At 48.4% G+C, this 18,198-nt stretch overlaps 1 protein-coding gene across 1 annotated transcript; it reads left to right on the top strand.

Moving 5' to 3' along the window:
- Positions 1-16,241: 16,241 nt before the first annotated feature.
- Positions 16,242-17,937, top strand: UCRPA7_8411 (putative dna primase large subunit protein; the record flags this gene model as incomplete). Its single annotated transcript, XM_007920924.1, has 4 exons — positions 16,242-16,431; positions 16,492-17,039; positions 17,098-17,708; positions 17,772-17,937. 4 exons carry the CDS (start codon positions 16,242-16,244, stop codon positions 17,935-17,937), a joined length of 1,515 nt encoding a protein of 504 aa, XP_007919115.1.
- Positions 17,938-18,198: the final 261 nt, after the last annotated feature.

The following is an 18,198-nucleotide window of genomic DNA, read 5'->3' as shown; positions in this document are numbered from 1 at the left end:
GTCTCTTGTCACGCCAAAATCTACCTACTACAACCAGCAGCGGCGCCTAGGCCGCAAGACAACCTCTGCCCCACTCATCTCCGTTCTCAATCGTGCCACATGGAGTCCCAATATGGACATATTGGTACTGGAGCTGCTCCGTCGGCGCATTGTTGAGGATCTATTGTATCTGTCCGAGAAGTCCGTGGAGGAAAATAGGAAGTATCTCATCAAACTATCTAGTTTGAATGACCTCGAGGGCAAACACGAACCAGGCTGTGTGCTTCATATGGCCTCTACTATCGCATCAGAGGGCGGTAATTTTCAAGACAGTGTTGCTCTTCCTTCCAGTACCATTGAGGGCAAGGACGAGATTCCCTTGCATGATATAACGCAATTACTTGGTACGGAGCATGTGGCCCGCTTGAGGGATGAATCGCCGATGCTAAGTGAGGGATCACTGTTCCTCCTCGGGAGGAGAAGAAGCGCGGAGACTCAATTGAAACTCTGGAAGCTGCAAGGTTATTTGGCGCAACATGAGAATACTCCATAAAGGCATGTCACGAGTGCCGAAGAGGAGGCTTTCCAATGACCCCTAAGTCGTGCATCTTTCGGTGACACCATGTACCACGTTCTACTTTTGTCTCCGATAAATGCGGCAATATCTCACTCCACTGTGCAGCCAAACATGTCAATGCTATCAGCAAAGGTTGAATTCTGTTACGACTCAGCTCTAAGAAGGCTTACATGAGGTAGATCAAAGCCATTAGTCCAGCAATGGCCGTAATGGCCCCAGTTCCCGGGAATGCAGTCACACCGTCCCCTGATACTATGGGAGGTGCTGTGCCATTGGTTCCCGACGGTATTTGTACAGCCCCTTCGAGAACTAGGCTCTCCAAATCACCGCTAATGGTTTCCAACGGAGCCACGAAGGCCATTTGATTCCAGCTAAACTGGGTGTTTCGTCCACCGAAAACAAACACTTCAAATCTGCCTGCGAAGCTAGCATTGAGCCAGACTCTACTCCCGCCCAGGACATCCGTCGCAATCGTGATTTGAATCGGAGTTTCCACCTTCAGTGGCTCGTGCGTTGATGAGGAGACATTCACCCAGATCCTCCCCGGGTGACCAGGATCAAGTTCAAGTGCATCCGGTTCGGAGACTGATCTGAGTGGGTATGACCATCCATCTGATGTGAACACCAGATTGCCGTCACCATCTAAGGACAGCGTGTTGTCCAGCCCAGAAAGTGTAAAAGGGCCTGCAGCAGAAAGCGACAGTGTATAGTTCATTCCCTTGCTTCCGTAACCAAGAGTGACAGTATCACCATCCGTTGACTGACGACTCCAGGATAGTAGGGGCTCCGAGCCATTGGATGCAATAGTACGCTCCAAGTTCGCTCCGGGTATTAGTGCGGAATAGAAATCAACGCTTTCAGATGCTGTATCTGCGGTAATGTTCGCGCCCCTGGCGCCTGTCCACGCCTTTGCACCAACAAGAGCAATGCCTCGACGCATTGCATAATATGCTTCGAGTTGTGTTGACGCGTCCGGGCCATTATCGTTCCAAGCTGCCATGATCGCCCCCTTGTTCTGATTTGTACTATGGCTCAGTTGCATTGTCTTGTTGACCGGATTGAAGTCACTTGGATTCCATTGCCAGCCCTGCACATTGGCAAAATTCAGGACACGGCTCTCGTTGAAGAATTGAGGATACTTAGCTGGCAAGATAGGCATATGGTCGCTTTTGAGGGACATGTACGCCCACCAATCCTCGGAGTTTATAATGTCGTATCCGCCATCAACAAGTTGAATGGGATCAGATTGACCGTATTGCCAGTGTTGAATGAGAATATCCTTTGAGATGCTAACATTTTCTGAAGGCTCAGGAGTTCCCCATATGCGGATCTTCTTTCCTACAGTTTCGTTGATGAAGTTTGACATCTCGTTCACGAAGTTGATATAGTCATCAGCTAAGGCTGCATCATACTCGTCGGCACCAACATGAACCTCCTGTGTTTCAAACCAGGGAAGAAACTCGGACCAAATACTCTTGACGGTAGGGATGGTCTCCGGGTGAGATAAATTGAGTAGATCTCTTTTTGGGAGAGCAAGCTCTGGCTTCCACTTTGTCAAGTATAGGCAATGGCCCGGGGCTTCGATTTCGGGGATCACGGTGACGCCACGACTAGCACAGTGTGCTTGAAAATCTTCAAAGTCCGCTCGCGAAAGAGTCTCGTTCTTACGTGCAATAATGCCATGAAGCGATTCGTCCTCCGGGAGAAGGGAGAATTGAGAGTATACATTCTGCCATGTCTCGTTATGGCCCCGGTTGAGAGGATAGTTGTCGCTCAGGTGATAGTGGAATTCCGACATTTTGAAGAAAGAACCATACGTGCAAAGCTCTTTCAGGAAAGACGGAGAGTACCATTTCCTTCCTGCATCGAGCATGAAGCCTCGAGTTGCATATGCCGGTACATCAACAATACTCCCAGGGACGAGAGGTCCATCTTGCAAAAGAATCATCTGCAATAGAGTGCGAGTACCCCACCACATCCCTCTGGCACTGGCACCGCCGATGAAAGCACCATTGGACTTGATGACGAGCTCATAGCCCTCAGACGATGGATTGCCGTTTTCGTAAGTGAGCTCGGAGACATCACCTGTGAAGTTGCCTAAGAGTATGCCGTTTAGACTGCTATTGTTTGATAGTTGCTCCAAGATCTCAATAGTCCAGTTGGACTTTGTGAGTTCACTGAGATCTTGTCGAAATGTGTTCGCGAACTCGAGTGCTGTGGGCGGTATCAGTGACAGGCCTTCGGCATCTCTAGAGGATGCGAAGGCTCTGTCAATGTAGATTTTCGATGTAGTGGTGAAATCCCACTTAGCCGCTACTGCGCTATTTGATGGTGAGCTTATTGGTGGGAGTAATTGGAGAGCAGAAGCCACAGCAGCACCACTCAGAACACCTAGGGCCCTTAGTAGCATCGTGTTCTCCCTCGTCAAAGCCTGCCAATTTGATGCCGTTTGACATTTCCTCGTCAATCTTCCTTTTCGATGTCTATTTATGCTCGACTCCAAGTCTGTGGTCCCCTCCCTCTACAGAACCCCCAAAATAAGCAAGATCCCCGCATTGCACCGGCCGAATAACGGGCACTTGGCACGAGTGTAACGATAGAAGGGAGGCTAAGGCGCATCATGTAACCATAAAAGACCTGTAACCCCCATTTGACCCCCACTGGCATCGTGGGGTGGTGATCCACAGAGGATAAGGCTTAATTACATTGCAGACTGCAGCACCCGCAATGGGCAAGAATACACCTCAAGACTGTATTCCAGCAACCTTACATGATTTTAAGACTAGGATAACTCAATTGCATCTCCATAAGTTTCGAAAGCGGTTGCAAGGAAGTCACGCAACTTAAGTTAGGAGGGACTATCTAATTAGCAGCGCAAATTCTGATTTGTTCGACGAAGCTTTCATTGTATAGGAAGATGAGCCGCTCCACGAGGCAAGGCAGAGGAAAAAGAGATCCTTCGCCTCGTGTGTTAATCTAGTTTTACTTGCTTTAGAACATAGACTATATTTGAAAAGGGATAGCCGTGCTCACAGACTTGAGGATATGAAGATTGTCCTTCGTACGAATTGTTGTCGTACTGATCATCATCAAGCTCTGGTGTCGGTTCTGCGACATCTGGGTTGTCGTCTGAATAATCTGTAGTAGTTTGAGTTTTGGAAATCCTATTGGCTCCTGAGACTTCACTTACTTGTTGAATCGGGAACCGGCAAGACAGCGGAGGCACCTCTGGGAAGCCTTGGTAGAACGCCATCGTTTTCGGTCAGAGCGTCATTATCTTTGATGATGTTCAGGTTACCAAGCCTTTAAATTTTGACTGAAACACACTTACGACGGCCACAATCTGCTTGGTTATTTACGAGTAAGAGTTCTTGATTGATAGGATATTATAGTGATAGGAGTGATTGATTGTTTACCCCTTGGGCATCAATCAACAGTGACATGTACCAAACTATCAATGAATAGAGGGTCGCATCGCTCACCGACAGCCGTAAGCGCATATAAGGTACTGTGAATAGTTTTGACTAAACCTAAAATTAAGTTCTTAGCGCATGTAGATTGAGCACCCCAGCTTTTCAAGAGAACATTTGCTTCACGTAGTAGCTTTAGCAAATTCTCAAGAGGCACGAGGCTTGTTGAAGTTCCGCCGAGGAGCTTCTCCGCAGACAACCCCATGAGATTCCCCCGCACCAGTTCCGCCGCCCGCATATAGGTCCCGCCAGCTGGTCCTCGCTCCAAGAGACCCTGCTCCACGGCTCCTGACCCCAGTTTAAAGCTAAGTAATTGATTCCTCAGGACTGGATGCATCCGGGCTTGAGACTACTGGAAAGGGCGATTTGAGCTATGTCCCATGGGGCAATGGCCTCGTCGAACCGGAGCCAGCAATCACCGACTCCGAACAAGGGTGAACAGTCACAATCACAGCAAACTGCACAGGTTCCCCGCATGTCACGTCTGTAGGACCGGAACTATGATTGTCAGGTGATACATCATATGCCATCTTTGCTTTAGATATCGTTGCTTCTGGCGTTGGTGAGGCGATTCCGACGACAGTAGTATGGAGCGTCGACGGAAAACATCCAAGGCAGAACGCGTTTGTTCGATCTGTTCGCGGCAATTCAGAAAGGCTGAACACCTAGACCGTCATTTCCGGTCCCACACCAAAGAGAAACCCTTCAGATGCAACTTATGTGATAGGGTCTTCACGCGGCAGTAAGTAGTCAATCCTCGTGGGGAAACCATCCATCCATGTCTTATGAGGTGCCAAACCCCCTTTGGCTGATCAGCTTCAAGAGACACACTTCTCAGGCATTCACGATCCCATCAGACAGACCAGAGAATATGCGACTCATTACAACAGGTGCCGATAGGTAGTACGCCCGCGGTAGGCTCTTTATTGCATGATAGCATCGACAACCTTCGGAGCGGATCCGTGCCGGGACCTGCTGCTGACATGGAAGTGCTACGGACACCCGGCACAGATGCCGTATCGCCAATCGGCTTACATACATCAACCACAGGGGGCACTTCCTGGAGCCAAGCCAGTATAACCACAACCGTCATGGGCGGCCCGCCGACTCCTGTGCTCTCTCATCATCATGAGAGTCTCGATCAGCAACACACCTTACAAACTCCATGGACCGGAGAACTCGATATGCAGTGGGCACAATCCTTTGTTGGAGGCGAATTTGACGTTGGTCTTTTAGGCTTTGCTTCGAACAACCCGCTCGCAGACAGTGCCTTTTCCTCCATCGCTGGTCAATCGGTCTCCAACTTCCCAGAACCCCAACGGTTACCTGGTCAATCACGCTTCGTCCGACCGGCGTCTACTGTGCAAAGAATGTGGCATACTTTCTCTGAACCATTTCCAGAAATCCAGCCTGGTTCAAGCACAGCACAAGATCCCGATCAGATCGATGAATTATACCATACCAAGCTGACACGGAGTCTCTACCCACGAGTTTCGAATGGAGAGTTGCCGTCTGCCACATTTCTCGTAAGCATTTCCCCTGCCCGTTCTTGTTACAGTCTTCACTAATATTGGCCGTGTTTCTTTCAGCGCATGTGTATTCGGGCCTATTTTGCAAACTTCCATCCTATATTTCCCGTCGTACATGCGCCTTCTTTTCGACCTCAAACTCACAACGGATTCCTCTTGCTCTCCATATGTTCCATCGGAAGCTTGTTTTTCGGGTCCTATCGTGCCATATCTCATGGAATCAGCATGTACGAACGGCTCAATAAGATTGTTCTTTATTCTGTACGACAGGAGTCGATTGCTGTCATGGACTATTCTAACGTGTTGACTAGTGGGAAACTCATATCTCAGGTCTTGAGCCATCAAGCCTGCCAGCTCTCCAGGCTGCAGCAATCGGACAGACATTTGGTCTTTTGATGGGAGTGCGTTGATATTCTCCGATAAGCTTTGAAGACAACATGCCTGACCCTCATAAATCAGCGGCCCAAGGATCTCATTCAAGTAGAGTTATTTCACGGATGCCTCGTAGCAGTGAGTTCATGAACCTACTAAAGACCTTCCGATGCTTCCAATGCTCATGTTACATCAGTGGATTAGACGACTTCAATTGTTCGATCTCGAAGACATCGACGATGAGGTTGACACGCTTGAGGGACAGACCCTGGAAGACGCGTGGCAGAAATGGATCGACTGCGAACAAAAAAGACGGTACGTACAATCTTATTTAAAATACTTGGTCTCATGCTCACAACATCAATCTCAGCATCGTTCTTGCAGTGCTCATCCAAGATGCAGAAATAGGAAGGCTGTTTCATCACGATTCACTACTGCGAACACCTCTTGAACGTGTGCCACGAACGTCACCAAATGAAGCTTTCGCAGCCCAGAACGCAATTGCATGGAAGAATGCCATGATGAAGCTTAAACAATCTGGGCGATGTCGTGATAGCCCTTCGGCAATTTCAAGAGCCAATCTCTCCGCAAAGATGGCGATTACTTCGGACATGTTCCCTGATAGTCGAAGCGATTTTGAACTCATCGCTATGCTTGAAATCATTGGGTCTCAAGCCTGTGAGAGTCAGAGAGTAGTCTGCTCTTCAAGAGCGTCACAAATGGTTCTTGAATGCCACAACCTTCTGCTTTCATGGTACAGAAAATATCGACAAGCTACAATTACATATCAGCTACAGACGTCCAGTTTAATGATGCTTTGGCATTCAAACTTCATGCTATTGAATATGAATGTCGACGACTTAGAAAGAGCGTGCGGAAGAGATGGTCGAATTGTCGCCGAAAAAAGACGGCAGAAAGTTGAAGCATGGGCGAGATCTGAGCAGGGCAGAAGATGTATCATACATGCGATACTGGTCCAAAGGCAATTCGAAAATATCCCATTGGGCAAAGAGCCTCCAATACATGCGCCATCGTGCCTTTATCGTTGCGGTATTGTATGGTATTGCTATACCCACTTCGGAGGCGGCGCATGGAGGGATGAACAAACATTCAATAGTTTAGATCTTCCAGAGCTGCAAGCGTTGAACCTAGATGGCAAACAAATTCTCATGGAAGAACTCGTATGCCGGAATGATGGGGGACTGACATCGAGTCCCCTCTTCCGAATTATCGATCTTCTCCATCGCATTAGCCACTGGAAAGTGGCTCAAAGTCTTGCGGCAACTCTTCTGGCATTATCAGAGGAGAATCATGCGGGCCTATAAGTCTAAACAGGAGATAAACATAGGTCACTCTAGCTTCGTACCAGAGACATTCTAGAGAGAGCGAGAGCAATCTTCATACAAACAGTACTCCCCAGCAGACATGCCATCGTTTTCAGTTTCTACCCTGTTTGCTACGAGAAGGTGATACTATTTTCTGCCCCCAAGGGAATCCTGTCCCTGAAGTATTCCTTGTACAATAAGTACATCAAGCGAGAGTAGTCTCGCTTTAGTGATGATAGCGAGCGTGCAAATCCTCAATGGGGGCATCGACCCTGTAGGTCATTGTCTCGCTTTGGTCCGCGAGGAACAAGCACAAAAAGCAACCCAGCAATCCAAATGGAGCAGCAATGATGAACACCACCCGGATACTATCAGCAAATGCCTGTTTGACAGCAGCTGCGCCCGCTCCAATGATAGCGGGAGTCACGCCAGGAATCTGAACCAGAGACGCCGTGTCCTCAGTGAGGAGAGCTCCAACGAAGGCCTGCACCGATGTGGGTGGAAGACCAGCCATAAGTGCCGCCTTGCCGACGTAACTTGGTAGCCTTGATTCAAGGCGCTCTGTGAGAGCCGCGCTGTAGATGGCCGTGAACGCAGCAGCAGCTACCGCACGGCAAGAAATGGCCAAAGAGGTAGCCGTGGCAATAAGCGCATGCGGCGTTCCCAACTGAATACCAGCAATGATGAGGACAAGAGGAGCTCCAAGACCGATGCCTGCCAACCCAGAAAAGACGACAGACTTTGTTGAGTCGCCCGGCTGGAGTGTTGCAAATGCCGCCATTCCTGCAGTAGACACAAGGAACCCAGCTGCCAATGGCACGCGAATCGACTTGGCACGCATCGACCAGAAGCCCCAGCAGACTGTCGCAATACCACCAGCAATCCAGAACGGTTGTTCCCGGGCGGCTAAAAGAAATGTATCTTTCTCATACAGGTTCGTAGTCCTATTGGCCATCAGTCTACGTCCTTCTAACGGTAGGAGTGACAAGACTTACAAAACTGGATAAAATATGATGTAGGCAAAAAGTAGAATGCCTTCTATGAAGATGAGTATAAGGAATATTGCGAAGGAAAGACCGCGTCTCTTGGCACCGCGAAACATGTCGTGATGTGCCATGCCAGTTTTCGTTCCCACCCACTCATAGATACCGAAGGCGATGAGGGTAATAATTCCAACGATCAAGGTAGCTAAGACTCGACGGTCGGTCCATTCGAAGAGGTTCCCTCCCAGATTCAGTCCGACGAGGAACAATGTCAAGCCCGCAGCAAAAAGGAACACGCCAGGCAGATCTAGAGCGCCGATCTTTTGCATGAGGGTCAGATGATCGTATCGAGTATGTCTCTTGGGAGGTCTGTAGCCGACGAAGATGCAAATCGCGGTGACCCCCCAGAACGCCATTTGAATCCACTGAAATACCCTTTTAGTGCCAAAAACAAGAATCAGGTTATAAAGGTAGCCGAACATAGTAATCCCGCCAGCCATTGACTGGATCTCTTCGCGTAAGAGCACCTATCATAAGTGGTCCAGCACAAGCTCCTATACCAGCTGCAACATTGATAAATGCTTGAATGACTATTCGTGTCGACAGTCAGTCTCTCGGCCACCTTCTGTAATTCTAGTGGGAGCTAAATCGTACCTGGTCTCCATTTCCGTGGAAGAATTTCACTTGGAACACAGTATGCCAACGCAGTCGAAGAAAAGCCGACACCAATGAGTGTCTGGGCAGCAATAAGTCTTCCAACGTCCTTCGACCCGGGCGCAATTGCACAACCAACAAAAGACACAGTGGAGCTGACAACCAGAATGAGCTTTCGGGCTTGGAAAGTATCGGAAGCCGAGGAAATGACCGGTGCAAAAACGGCTTGAACCAGAGACAGAGCATTCGGAACCCAAGTCTGCCGTGCTGTGTCGTGAAGACTTTCGCCTATGTTATCCAACTAAACAATAATTAGATACATAATATTCACCAAAATTGAGAAGGTTGACTCACAACAACTGGAGGTCCAAGAAGAGCAAGAATCTGAACAAGGTTCAGGAGAAACATGGCAGCCACAGCAACCCATGTTCGAATATGAATCTCAGGTTCTTCCTCAGCATCATCGTAGACTAGATTGTCGTCAATGGTAGAGGGAGCTTTTTCGCTATTGTCTGCGGTATGTTTATGCACCGGAATCTCGAGATGGTCATGCTCTGTCTTGGTAGCATCAATTGCCCCCGTTTGGGATGAGTTGGTGATATTGGACGTCATGATTCACACTAAGTCCCAGAGAAGTGCCTGTCTCGAAAACTGTAAAACCAGGGTGACAATGGGATGCGTTACGAATGGTGGGATATACAGCCTTCTATACTGACTGGAGGGATCCGGATTCAGTCGCTGCTTTGAGTCTCCCCACAGCACTATGAACCCCATGGGGAGGCTTGGGGATGCTCTAATGAGCCTGTGGGGCTATTGCGTGCGGGGACTATGGATTTGCAACTTCCTTAGGTAGTCAAGGGATTCTAGACAGCGCCACTCAGACTTGCTATGAGTGCCAATCCAAACAAGTCCGGGGAAGGAGACAGGGATAAAAACGCTGTTGGAGGACACGTACAAATATGTTGCGAGACATGCTCCACTCGCGTTGTTCAATTTCACCCTCAAGTTCTATCTAAAGTCCACCGTTAACGGATGATTAAAGTACTTGCAGCAATTCGCCGTGCAAAGAATTTTGATAAGTTGCTTATGATACAACTTCTGAATGGACAATCATCTTATCAACGGTTCACTGCGAATGCACCGAGATCTTGCACCCAGAAAGCCCTATCGTCAACATGCCCAATGCGTTGGTACTATATGGAGAATATTGGGCCTAGCTTCTTGTCCACTACCATACGTCGACAACGCAGCATTAAGTCACTCGACTGGCCTCGTGTACATATGGAGGAGAGAGAATGTGGATGCGATCTAGCTTTGTAAAATGGCCCATTTCAGTCCTTAATTACTGAAGCTAGCGCAGCGTAACTATAACCGAATCGGAGTCTTGAGACTTGATATAGTCCGCGGGTTAACTTCTCAATAGGCCCCACGAAGCCATAAGCCCCACAATCAATTGGGGGTTGGCCACCCTAGCCTTGATTGACTTCTACGCTTCTATCACATGCAATCGTGGTCCAAGAGACATCGTGCAATCCAGCTTTGGCAAGGACCGTATGGTGATTTGTGGCTATCGATGGATTCAGATATCATCTGCACCTTGGGAAGTAATAGTGTCGACAATATTTCAAATAGCCCTGGCCATCATATGTGCTTTTCTCGTGTTTTCAAACGACACATCAAACCTTCCTGTCGAGCGAACCAGTATGTGTACACATGCCACTCGGGGTCATCAGATGCCCATTCAAGATCAAAGCTCCGCAAGATTTGGGGCACAAATTTGCCCATCTCCATTATAGAGATATTCTTCCCGACACACGTCCGAGAGCCATATCCGAACTATTGGTGACATTAATTAGCATCAATTCTTGACTCACGATGAGAGAAATTGAAAACTTACAGTCATGAGGTGCCGGTCCATGAATTTAATCCGCTCCTCGTCGGGTCCTAGCCAGCGTTCTGGTCTAAACTCTATGGCGTCCTCCCCAAAGATAGTGGGATCTCGATGTATTACCGCCGGGTTGATACCCACAATCGTCCCTTCGTTGACATGGACTCCGCAAAAGTCGGCGCCTCCCGCCGGAACGATACGCTCTAAGGGATAGGAGACTCCGGGATGACATCGCATTGCTTCCTTCATGACAGCTTGCCTATACCAGCTGAGTTTAGCTTACGAGCGAAGTGACTTGTTTCCGAGGTGTTAGAGAATTACTTACAGATATGGAAGTTGAAGACACTCTGCGTAAGTAACATAACGCGAGAGTTTGCCCTTTCGATCGGCTTCGTCAATCTCCGCCTGAGCCTTTTGGTAACACCAAGGGTTTTTGACCAAATAATAGAACACTGCACGGAGCGAAATCGCTGTTGTGTCGCTTCCAGCTAACTATGAATTATATTAACTTTGCGATGATTTTCTACTAGAGAAACTAGAGGGTACTCACCAGGTTGTTGGAGAGATGATTGACAAGGTCGGCGTCAGACATTGGATCTCCTTTAATACTCACCTGCCTCAGCCAACACAGAAAGTCAGGACGATCCTCTATGGGAGGATTGCGATCATATTCATCGATACACTCCTCTGTGAACTACCACACAATCAACAAAGAATCAGAAATCACTGGATGAGATGCATATGTACCTTTATTATGGTTCGGAGCGGATCAGGGGCTCTGAAGAAAGGTTGCCATGCCAGAAGTGTGTGCAGCCACTTGCTTCCCATCAACCAAGGATGCAAGCTTGGAACCTGTGAAATCGCTGCTCCAAACACGAGGCCATCACTTATGTCGCCAATCATGTGCTCGACATCCTTTCGCTGCTCCATAAACCCAAAGCGGCGGTGAAAGGTCATGGCCGAAATCACATCGAAGGCATACCATTGAAGCCAGGTACTGAGATCGACCTTCTGGCCTTCAAGTTCTTTCATAGAGTCGATGAAGATATCAGTGCATTCATCAGCAAATGGCTCCATCGCTTTCATAGCGGACATCGAGAATTTAGCGGCAACAGGCCGGCGAAGTGCCTGATGATGGCCTGGATCGCGAACAGAAAACATGCTTGGCATCCAGCCGCTCTTGTAAGCTACATCAAAAAGGCTGTAGAACATTGACTAGAAAGCGTTATCCTATTAGATTCCTTGAACTCGTAATTCGTGCGATCAAACTTGCCTTGTAGTATTTGGTGCCAATGCCATAAATCGAGGTAGTGGCTTTAGGGTCTGATATTGACACCACGCCAGGGGCTGTTCGAACGAGTGGCCCATATCTCTGGTGCAACTCGTGGTAGACATCAGGAGCCTTTCCGTGCCTCAAAACCCACGGTCGCCAAAACACCGTGACTCTCGCCCATTTTGGGCCTGGAATCTTCTTCAGGTCTGACCTGAACACTTGGCGAAGATACTGCAGTAGCTGCCATCCTAGGAAGAGCGATATAGATAGATGCAAGATCGAAACCCATCCGAAAGAAGGAAGGGTATCGATCGGTTGTCGTTCGATTGTGACTGCCATCATGAGCTGCTCCTGGCTCTCGAATGATAGAAAGATTGTATGATGATTAGAACACTATCAAAGCCTAGATAAACTTGTAATCAGTAGTTCTAATCAACAAGTATTCCAGGACGCTACCATACCCATTTGTTAGAGCTCCCCACATCGACGTGGACCCCATGGGGCGAGAATGTGGGGAGAATACAGATAGTTGCCACAGAACCCCGAACCCCAAACCATCGATCATGGTTTACCCATGACAATTACCATTTCACATGTATCTAGAACTTATTGCCAGATAAGTAGAAATCAAGCCTCGGACCATGACATGTGCACAGCATATGAGTTAATCTTACCGAGCACGCTGCCCCCGCATTTTGACAATTCTTGCGTTAATAAATTTTCACCATCCTGCAAACTATGGAAACACCCCAGAGCCGCTCTTGAGAGCCTAAACCCCATAAGCGTTCCGATCTCTTAATATATCATAATTCACCTATCATTTCACCTCAGACCTTCTCGGTGTGTCGTCTGAAGAACATTCTTCTGGGCGGTCAAATCTAGCAGCTTCAAAACACTAATAGCAACTAGCATCATTGTATGCCCAGCACCACATTGGCCATGTGTACTCTGCGCGAGGTCCACTGTTCTTTGAAGATGGCCTTGGTTTCATCACCGTTACTAGAAGTTCGTGTGGAGTCTAAAAAAAATGTGTCTCTATGTGTAGTCAAACACCGATTTTGCAAATGTCCACAACCGCATTCATATCGTATAGATCGCCGTCACTAGTCCAGTCCATTGGTCATAAGCTGAAATAAAATTTGAATTATGCTAGCCCTTCAAATAACTGGTCTATGGACGGGATTGTAGCAGTACCCAGGAGCCAAGCTCGCCTATACTCGTGTACAGCAGTGGCTTCATAATCTTTCCCCGCTGCACGAAGCACCTGTTCAAGATTGACAAGCATTGCTTGAGACCAATTTTCATCATCAGTCACAAAAGCTGCTGTCTTGTAGAGCATCTCTGCGCCCTCTAAGTCTCCCATCACACGTTTCATGTATCCTAGCGCATCACAACGCCATGCCAAAACCCAAGGGCCAAGATGCTGGTACGAATCTAGCAGTATCAGTGCATTCTCAGCCTCTAGGTATTTTTCTTGGTCACATCTGAGAAGACCCAGCACCACCGCATGGCGAATTCGTAAGGTCAAGACTAAGGGTTTCTCCATAAAATCGGGCTGGATTTTGTCCAGTTGGGAACGAAGGCTTGCCTCTCGTGCATCTCGACTCCTCGAGAAGACGATGGAACGGTAATACTCTAGATATATATCCATGAGCAGTTCATTCAAGCCATCTGTTCGTCCTTCGACCTCCGCCATAGACAGCACAAATACCTTCTCCAGTGGCTCAACTTGCTTGGCCAGAAGGAATTTTTGACAATGGTTCCAGATATTGCAGAGTCTATGGTCGCTGCCGAGGAGGTCACGAGTTCGCTGTTGGAGGTGACTGAAGAAAATCTTCAGCAGTTGGTCTAAGAGGTGGCCCGAATCACCATCTTGTCCATCAAGGATGGCGCATAAGCCAGTTGAAATGACCGCAGACAATAGTAGTGGACTTTCTTCTTTCAATATAATGTCAATAGATCGAAATGTAGGGTCAAGAACATCCATCAACGGGATGTCTTCCAAGTTCTTAAGTTGTCGCCAGACTGCCTGGAATGTTGACCGGAGATTGTGCAAAAGCCGAAAGCTTTGGTCACCTCTACCACTATGATAGTTACCAGCTGCGTCAAAGTACCAATGATGCTTTTCAAAACAGTCTTCGATGTAAAGCTGGACATCTGCAAGGAGTTTCTCTGTGTCATTTGAGACATAGAGGTTGCAAATATCAAGTGTTGATGGTGGCGGCAAGGCTGAAAGGAGAATTTGCTGAGCTGTTTCACATGTCGGAATCTCACCTGCCCGGAAACGTCGCATCAAAACCGGATGCTCCCTCACATATCGGTTCAAACGGTTGAAACTAAACCGTTTGCCTGTCATATGAAGGTGAGAGGATTTATTTTTCATCTGGTGCCATTTTTGCCAATAAAGCAGTGCAAGGGCTTCTTCCTGGTTCATTTTCTTGGAAAACCCCCATGCTTTGAGCCGGCTTTTGTACATCTTCTTGCTATTTCCGATTAGCTCCCAGCCACTCAGAGAGTTAAATCGAGGCTAAGCCTTACGTGGCGAAGAATTGGAAGCCTTCCTCCATAAGGGAAATCACCTCTTCCAATTTTCGGTTCTGATCAATGTACAATCGCCTAATGATTTCCTTGTGCGACGACCAAGAATCGGCACTAGCCCAATTTCTTTTAGAATCAAGGGCGATGATCTTGTTCTGGGAGAATGGTGTAGGGGGGTTTGATAGAATCATCATGAGAAAACCAGTAGTATTCGGTGTTGATGTGACACAGAACGCTGTGTAACGCATCAAAATGTCGTGTAACGAGAAGTGGTGTAACGAATCTAACTGCCTCAGGAGGGAGGGCCGATAGAAATAGCTGCCATCGCTGCCCAAGAGGGTGATCCAGAGCCTTGCCTCTGTAAGTTTAAAGAAGTAGGCATCCATCACTTCTGATGTAAGGCACTTTCATCCAAATAGACAAGGATCATCTTGAACCGACGGGGAGCATCCTGCATATGCAGAAAGATATTTCAATGATTAGTTGCATCTCACAAGTAGAAAGGTCCGTGCATATTATTACATCAACATTCGTAACCTGTTACCTGTCTAATTTGAGCTTTGGGGACCCTTGTCCGCCCTTGTTGCCTCCTAGACCGGCCCTACATGATCAAGTCTGTGTCCGTGGTGGCTGTCCCATTCGGACTGTCATGGACGCCTTCCTCAACAGAGATAATGGGCCAGACAGCAGGCCCGAGGAATAAGATTGATAAATGGCTTGCAGTAGTTTGACATCCTTGCCCAGTCATTTATCATTATCCTCACCGGTCAAGATTTGGCTGCGTTACGGGTGTGATGAGGCGAACACTTGCCTCGCAGCCAGTCATAATGAGCTGCCTTTCCTGTCGACTAAAGAATCAGACAACCACTAGAGACTGCAAATAAGTCCATAAAATTTCAGTGTATCCCCTTTGTATATCTTATTAAATCGGTTGGGCGAAGCCCTAATAGCTACGATGGAAGCCCATAGGAATAGGCACTCACATGCCCCACTGGGACACGAGGGACACCCTCTCAATTGGGACGATTCACCACTCTACGTCAGGCATTCGAAAACTCTGCAACCTGTGGCCGATTATGATTCGAGCTTTTGCATGTATTATTTGAGTTTGAGTGAGATCTTTCCTCCGTGGTATCAAGGAGAGATTTTCTAGAAATGTCCTCGACCTAGAGCATCCAACCGGATCCACTTCTGGAGCAAGGAGTCCGGTCCAGTTAAGGTGTCTGCATCGAGCCATAGGGCAGTACCAGTAACCAAGTCTTGGAGAAACGGCCCTTGGCTGTACCGTAAGCTTACATTGCGATGCACAACTGGATTGACTGTGACCGTCCACACACCGGAAATAGCCCATAGAGTTCCATCCGCTCCGAGAGACATCGGATCCGGAGACCCACTTTGGTGTTGTCGGCTGGCCAAGGTCACTAACAGCTGCCTCTAATGCCCCACAAATTTACATCGTATTCATTGGCTGAAGTCGCTACTGGGTCGCGGTTCCCATTAACAGGAAGACGCGTCTACTGGTCTAGTCGCGTCTTCCCATAGTACCTAGTTTACCTAGACACTCACTTCTCAACCACCATCGTGCCCATGATATCCAGAGTCAAGATTGTGCATTGAAGATCCAGCTGTTCTTTGGCATAGTCGACCCCCACCATGATCCGTCAAGATTTCAACCGCATCGATGCCAAGAGGCGCAATGTCCTCGACCATCGCAAGAAGCAGTTCGCTGATCCCGCCTACAAGGCCGCCGATTACCCTCACCGACTGAATTTCTACTCGACGCCTCCGACTGCAGACATCACGCTTGAGCAATTCGAGCAATGGGCTATTGATCGCCTGCGAAGTGCGTTTACTCTGTGATTTAGGAGAGAAACAACACGAAGCTAACGCCTTAAATCTGTAGTTCTCGCCGAATTGGAAGCATGTTCCTTCCGCAATAAGTCACCCGCCGAGACAGCAGCACACATGAAGCCGCTATTGGAGAAATACCTGCCCCTCGAGACGAATAGCTCATCATCTACGCGTCTATTTGCCGAGAGACAAAAGGACCACTACAGCCACTTCATCTTAAGACTGGCATTCGCGTCAACAGAGGATCTACGCCGCCGGTTCACGAGGGTGGAGACGATGCTCTTCCGCCTGCGCTTCAACGCGGACGACATGCGGGAGCGTGCTGCCTTCGTGCAGAGCCTCAACCTAGACTGGGAAGTTGTATCCGAGGAGGAACGAAGAGAATACGCTGCTGAGCTAGCCGCAACAAGCGCGAGTGGCTACGGACGGAAGATGGCGCCGGAAGAAGAGACTTGGTGCAAGGTAGACTGGGAGCGAGTCCCAGACCTGATTGAGGGTCGAAGGGTGTTCCTAAAAGCGGGCAAAGCATATGTTCCCTCAAAGGAGCAGGCGAGCATGGTGATCACCGAGTTCAGCTCAAGATTAGAGCGAGCTCTTGAGGTACGCTTTCCCTACATCGTTGCGAGTGCCTGCAACATGTGCTGACACTAGGCCATAGTTGACTGCTCGCGCTCTGCCACGTCTTGATGAGGATGACCGCCTCACGCCAATCCTTGACCATCTTTCCAAGAACTTCGTCACCCCTGACGCGTCGTACAGCAGTGGTTCCTCTGGCGGGCCGGTAGGCGCCGAGATTACCGCACGCAACATAGATAATCTTTCCAAGCATTTCCCAGCATGCATGTCACATCTACACCGATCCCTCCGAAGGGATGCACATCTCAAGCACTATGGTCGTCTACAATACACACTTTTCTTGAAGGGCATCGGTTTGAACCTCGAGGAGTGCCTCATCTTCTGGAGGCAATCATTCAGCAAGATCACCGACGACACCTTCAACAAGGAATACCGGTACAACGTGAGGCACGTGTACGGTGATGTGGGTGGTGATTCAAACAGGAGAGGTGGCGGATATAGTCCATTCAGCTGTCAGAAGATTCTCACTGAACACCCGCCCGGGCCAGGTGAGGCCCACGGATGCCCATACAGACACTTCAACATGGAGAATCTCACATCTTTACTCCAAGGAATGGGCATCAACGATCGTGGAGTATTACAAGGCGTGAAGGAAGACAAGGACAGCCAGAAGTTCCACATGGCATGCAACCGGTAAGTTCGAATTTACCTGGAACCTCAGATTCTAGCATTTTTGTCGCTAACACAAGCCAACAGTGTCTTCGACCACGTGCACAGGGCTGAGATCAAGCGCGCCAAAGACGAGGGTGTCATGACAGCAGCACAGCTTGAAACTATTGTTCATCCCAACGAGTACTTCAAACGCAGCTACCTGCTGAAGAATTTGGGCAAGAACGGCGACGACGTGAAGATGGAGGAGTAATTGAGTACTTACTGCTGTCATAGCATACAGGTCGCGTTCACGCATAATAGTCCGCGAATGTGTTCGTGCTATACTGTCTGGGTCAAGGTCATGACGGAGTTGTTGGTTGTTTTTCACAAGTAGGGTTCTTGTCGGTTTATGCATAGGTTCACGTCAGCCCAATCATGTTACAAAGGGTATGAGACTCGGAATAAACACGTTCAATCTAATGCAGAGCGTGACAAGTGTGAGAGAACAATTGTGCAGCGCCGTTTGACCGAG

The sequence above is a fragment of the Phaeoacremonium minimum genome (assembly GCF_000392275.1).
Source record: "Phaeoacremonium minimum UCRPA7 unplaced genomic scaffold PA7_03_scaffold_592, whole genome shotgun sequence".
NCBI lineage: Eukaryota > Fungi > Ascomycota > Sordariomycetes > Togniniales > Togniniaceae > Phaeoacremonium > Phaeoacremonium minimum.
The sequence above is the reverse complement of the archived record's forward strand: the minus strand, read 5'-3'. Positions and strand labels throughout refer to the sequence as shown.